We start from the raw sequence: 6,000 nt of genomic DNA on the forward strand, positions 1-6,000 counted from the left end.
GCCTATGCCTGTGTCCATGCCCGTGTCCATGTCCATGCCTATGCCTGTGTCCATGCCCGTGTCCATGTCCATGCCCCTGTCCGTGCCCACGTCCATGTCCATGTCTGTGTCCGAGTCCATGTCTGTGTCTGTGTCCATGTCTGTGTCCGTGTCTGTGTCCATGTCCGTGTCCATCTGGGAGCCGGCTTCTCCCCTCACATGGTCTGGGCTGTCCACGGCCCCCTTTCTTTCCCCACACATGTTAGAATCAGTGTGAATTTACATAAGTCCCTGTGGGAACATGATTGAGTTGCTCTGAATTCATAGATTAATTTAGGGAGAATGAACAGTTTTAAGATATTACTGCTTCCTCTTAGGGAACAATCTCCAGGTATTGGTGCTTTTTAGATATTTTCAAAAAAGTGATTTTATTCTCTCTCTGGTTGTCTTGCACAAGTTTTGCTAGATTTATCCTTATTATCGTATGTTTTTACATTTGTGTTGTAAATGGTATTTTTAAACACTGTCCCCTAACTCTCAATCTTTCTATCTTACGCTCTCGTGTACCCGCTCAGAACTCTTAATTCTAATAATTCAGAATTGCAGATGTTCTTGCTTGTTTTCTTTTTTTGTATATAATTGTTTGGGAATAGGGGCAATTTTTTAAGGCACAAATAAGTAGGACAAAATACTGTTTTCCTTTCCCTCTTGTCTCCTTTTCTTAAAAAAAGATTTTATTTATTTGACAGAGAGAGAGGGCATGAGAGGGAGAGAGAGAATCCAAGCAGACTCCGCGCCGAGCGTGCAGCCCGATGTGGGACTCGATCCCATGACCCTGAGATCATGACCTGAGCTGAAACCAAAAGTCAGATGCTTAACCGATTGTGCCCTCCAGGTGCCCCTCCTGTCCTCTTTTTTGTTTTGGGGGAAGTTTCTTTTTCTGGACCTAAAGCTCTGGCTGGGGCACCTGGGCAGGGAGGAGGAAGCCGCGGAGTGGACCTTCCTGCCTGACTCTGGCAGCCTGTCCCCGTGGAGCATGGCGCTTGCTGTCGGTGTTCAGAAGACACCTTCCTTGGGCTGAGGAAACTGTCTTCTATTCTTAATCGGCTGAGAATTTTCTTCACGACCTGCGTTCTGTTCCCACCGAGGCCTCCCCGAGCCTCTGCTCCGCTAACGACTCAAGAGTCAGCTCATGGCGGCTTGCTGACCTAGAATGATCTCCGCGCCAGAGAGGATGATGTCATTTGGTGGCTCAGCCTCTTTAAAACAAAATCAGTCTGTTCACGTTTTGCTCTTCACCTGGAGTCCACGCCGCAAGTCTGATTTCCCCTGGAAACTGGCCATTTTATGCGGTTTTCAAGAACACCATCCGGAAGCGGTTTCTGATGAGCTCGCCCCAGGAGCCCTGCCTCTGCCACAGCTGTTGTTTTGTTCGGGGACTTATCCTAATCCCCCTCATCTGGGCCTCCTCCCTCCCGCTGGCCCGTGAGGCTGATGCGGGCCCATGTCACCAGCCCTTTTGCAGAGCCCAGTTTTGGCCCTTGGGCTGTGCAGTCACTTGGAATTCCCGTTATCTTCCCTTTCCTCATCATTCCCATGTTTCTCTTCCCCTTGCTTTTGGTTTCTGGCTCATTTTCCAATTTCTTGAATTAGATGCTTCACATTCGCAGTTGGGGTCCCTCCCCAGGCTTTTCCAGCCGCCCCCTTCAGGTCCCAGCTCGTCCTGCCGCTCAGCAGAGCCCAGCCTCCCCAGGTGTTTTCACATTTCTAAACACATGCTAATAAGTTACGCGCCACAGGGTGGGATGTGGGCACAGAGCGCTGGCCACGGGCTCTGCGTGCTGGTCGCTGGTCTGGTCGAGGCAGCTCCTGGAAAGCGTCACACGTGCTCCCCGTCTGCAGGAGCGGCCTTCCCCCAAGGCCCGTCTCTCCCGCCTGACTGGTCCAAACCCACCCCATCGCTCTGGTCCTCCCGGCCTGCCAGGCCCTGAGATGTGCTTTAAAACCTCCCACTCAGACCCCAGACTTGTTTGCGTTCCCTGTGGCCAGCGGGTGACTTGGGGGTGGGGGGCTGGCCCTCCTGTCCCTGTGCTGCCCGGCTCCCTAGGGCAGCCCCTCAGAACGCAGCGGTGGGTGCGGGGGGATGGTGACGCGGGCTCTGTGGACCCCACCCGCTGCTCCGTTAAGGTGTTCACCTCTGCATTACCGCAGCAAAGCTCATTGGCCGTTAGCGGTTAGCATGTCTGCGTATAGGTGTGGCGCGTGGAGCTGGGGGTGCACGTCGGTGGGGCAAGCGTGTGCTGGTGAATGGAAGGCATATGTAGGGGGTGTGCCCCCACGCGGGATGTGTGTTGGGGTGGGCACACGTGTGCATGTGCTCTCTGGGGGCTCGCCCTTGTTGTTGGGGTCCCGCCACCCGTGGCAGACCCCAGGGTGCACTCCCTCTTTCCCTCCACTCTGCAGAGCCTCTCCGGAGGGGCGGCTCCGGACTCTGAAAGCTTCCTCCATGAATACTCCGCTGTGCAAGGCTCTACGTCTTCATCCAATTTTTGTGATTTATATTTTCCATAATTCTGTTTGGTCAGGATTTTCAAATTTATTACACAGTTGTGCACTGTGTTCTCTTATAATATAGAAAGAACGGTCTGTGTTTGCTGAGTCTGCTCTCTGGACACGTGCTTTCCTGCTCCTTTCCTCTGGGGGCGAAAGGCCCCTCAGGCTGTGTGCGCCCCCTTGTTCTGGACCCTGCTTCTGCCCCCACATTTCCGGGGGACGGGTGTAAGGTCTCCCAGTGTGTTCCCGCTCCCCTCCCCCAGGCTCTCCAAAGGCAAAGCTCTTCTAGCCCAAGCCGGCTTCAGAGCAGACTCGGCGGTGGGGGGCTGCTCACGGGGGGCAAAGACCCGGGCTGCGGTGGGGAACTGAGGGTCCCCGGGGCTTGCAGGGAAGTGGGGGCAGATGTGGAAGCCACTGGCAGAGCCGGGTGGGGAGTCCCAGACCCCATGGGGCCATGTGCCCTGACCCCTAAAGGGAGCTCCCAGTGTCCCTTGGGCCCCAATCTGTGCTTCTGTCCTCCCTGCCTGTCTGCTTGGCCCCCTCCTCCTGTCCGCGCCCCCAGCGCCCCTGTCCAAGAGCCAGCACACACTTGGTGGAGGGGAGTCTGCCAGCTTTATTCACAGACCCCGGGAGATGGGGGCGGCCAGGACAGAGACAAGGGGGGTGCTCGGGGCTGGGCCCTCCACCCCCAGGCCTGGGGGCTGGATGCTGCCGCACGGGCTGCGCGGGCCGAGGGTCTCTGCCTCTGGGAACCTCTTCGGCTGCTTCACTTCCAGCGCCCTCCGACTTTGCCCTTGGCCGGGGCTCCGGCCTTCTTGCTACTGCAGATGGAAGCAAGTTGATCTTCAGCAGCTGGGTGTTTGGGCCCCCCACCCAGCCCTTCTTCGGCCTCCCGCAGACCCGCCCATGACCGCTCTGACACCCTGACAGCTCTGCCCGCCCAGGCTGCGATCAGGGTGAAGTGCCCAGTCTGGCCTCGAAGCCCCGGGCACACATTCCAAGCACCGGTGACTCACCTGTACCTGGCCTGGCTGGGCCTGGGCGCCTTGTGCCGGGACAGTTAGTGTGGTTAGTGGAGGCACCAGCTAGCACAGGACACCCCCCAATCCCTGCCAGAAGCTTGGGCTCCTGGGCACCACCTCGGGCAGACCCCAGGCCTGCTAGGGAAGCCGTCTCTGCAGACGGCTCTCATCGTCCCAGTTCCTGTGGCTTGGACAGAGCCTCCTGGCTCATCACCTCCTGGGGCAGGAGAGGCTCTGGACAGTCAGCAACCTCGGTCCCTGACTCTGGGCCGGCAAGCCAGGCCTGGTAGACGCAGGGCCTGGGAGGCCTCTGCCCCGGCCCTCCAGTCAGTTGTTAGAGCTGACAACAGAGGAAGGAGCTGGGTAAGAGGTCAGCACCCTGCAGGGTGGCCGTCCTTAGAGCCTTCCCTGTCTGTCTGAGGCCCTTTGCACACCAGGGAGCCAGGAGGGGGCTGGGTGCTGGGTCAGGGTGCCACGGGTGGGAACAGGGTGTGTGGGGACCAGAAGCCAACCCTTTGGGACGACTTCTGGCTGGAGAAGGCCATGCAGTTCCCAAGGCTGGCTTTGGGAGAAGCCCTGGCACCGGTGGCCGTGCCCATGGCCCATGTCCTGCAGGGGTCAGCCCAAGAACCCTTACACACATGCACACACACGGAAGGGCTCTCACAAGGCCCGCATCAGCCGCACCCAACAGAGCCCAGGGAGGAGGGGGTCACCTTCACAGGGCCCCCCCGGGGTGGAGGAGCCCAGCCCTGGGAGCGGCAAGGGGGCAGGGGCCAGTGGAGGAGGGAGGGAAACCCCCGTGGAAGCAGTCCCGGGGACACTGCACTGTGTGGGCTGGGAACCGGCTCAGCGGCCAGGCTGGGAGGCAGCAGCCCAGGGCAGGTGGCCACGGAGCACAGGCCCTCGGGGGCGAGCAACAGGCGGGCTTCTCCAGGCCTTGCCCAGCAGCTGTGCTCAGGGGTGCCGCAGACCCCGGGGTCACCTTACGGACAGAAGGTTCACGGTCCCGAGGAGCCAGAGGCTCCGCCGAGGCTGCAGGGAGACCCGTGACAAAGCCCGGGCTTCTGATGGCCCGTGCCAGCTCCCCTCTGAGGGGGCACTGTGCTGGGATGTCCAGGAGCCCCGTCTGCCTTTGCCGGGCTGCTGGGGAGGTGGCCCAGGACCACCATGTCCCCGGGGCCTACGGCTGACCCTCCCCACAGTCGGCCTCCTCCTAGGCTCTGGGGTGAGGAGGGAGCCGAAGGAGGCTGCAGGTCCGGGGGTGCAGGGCCCAGACGTGCGGACTCCCGTGGCCGCTGGTTAGGCTGGTTACTGCTCTGCTGGGGGTCGGCCGCCCCGGGACCGGCCGAAATCGCTGGGCCCAGGTTTGGGCGGTGGCGGCCAGCCCCGTGGGGCCACACGCCCGGCACAGAGCACCGGGCAGGAGGGCTACTCACTGCTTCTGGGCCTGATCGATGCGGCTCCTGAGGTTGGTGATCTGTGAACAACACAGGTGACTTACCTGGCAGGTCGGAGCGGGGCCAGGCCGGTTGCGGCCAGCGTGCCCTTCTTCAGCCGAGCCCCGCGGCCATGCCGGCACCGCTCACTCCCTTACTGTGTCCCGGCTCCGCCGGGCGAAGACACCGGCCCTTGGCCCTTGCGACTCTTGCCTCTGACTTACTTTTGGTGGCCCGCACTGCAGACCCGGGCCAAGACACACAGCAGCTCCGGAGCTGGCCACTTACCTGCAGGCTGCGGCTGGATGTGGGGCGGGGGCACGGGGAGGGAGGCGAGGTTGGCAGAGCCCCTGACTCTGGTGGCTACTGAGTGGCCAGCCCTACGGCCCACTGGCTCCTTCGCCCAATGGCTCCCTCCTCCTGACCGCCCGGAGGAGAGGCTCAGGGGAAGGCAAAGCCCTTCCCCCACCTGCCAGCAAGGGCAGCAGGTCAGCCTCCCAAGCCACGGCTGCAGGGGTGGGGAGGAGGTGGGGCGGGAGGCCAGCCTCCATCATCTCCGTGCCCGCCGCCGCCATCCGCAACGAACCGGCTTTGCCATGCGAGAGGCTCACCGTGCATCGCACACCACGAGCCTGGTCCGGGGGGACTCTGGCTACTTACAACTTGGCCAGCATCTCCACTCTGGCCCTCATGTTCATGATCTAGAAAGACCAAGACGGTTAGCGGGCTGGGCGGGTGGCTGAGGCTTCGGGGCCTTGCTGTGTGCTGGGCTAGCCTACACCCGGGCCCTCATGGCCCTTCCAGCCCCCCAGGGACCCACCGTGGGCCGTGCACACGTGTCAGAAGGCAGTGGGTCTCTGACTCAGCCCCATGGACCCAGAGTGGGGCTGTGTGCAGGGGACGCCTGCTTCTGCAAGACAACCCTCCCAGGGGACCATTGGGAGAGGGCAGGGCTGTCCCCAATCCTGGACGCTGTGGAACCTCAGGGAAGCGTGTGCTCCCGGGGG

General features: G+C 61.1%; 1 protein-coding gene across 2 annotated transcripts in view; it reads right to left on the reverse strand.

The window, feature by feature from the left end:
- Nucleotides 1–3,125: 3,125 nt before the first annotated feature.
- The window catches only part of TNNT3 (troponin T3, fast skeletal type), a 16,624-nt gene continuing 13,749 nt past the window's right edge, over nt 3,126–6,000 (reverse strand). For both annotated transcript variants that reach the window (XM_040639654.1, XM_008699619.2), the window contains one exon: nt 3,126–3,353. In XM_040639654.1, the coding sequence (XP_040495588.1) occupies nt 3,299–3,353 (55 nt within the window). In that variant the 3' untranslated portion in view covers nt 3,126–3,298. The remainder of the gene's footprint in view (nt 3,354–6,000) is intronic.

This window comes from Ursus maritimus, unplaced genomic scaffold (assembly GCF_017311325.1).
Source record: "Ursus maritimus isolate PB19 unplaced genomic scaffold, ASM1731132v1 scaffold_23, whole genome shotgun sequence".
Classification (NCBI taxonomy): Eukaryota; Metazoa; Chordata; class Mammalia; order Carnivora; family Ursidae; genus Ursus; species Ursus maritimus.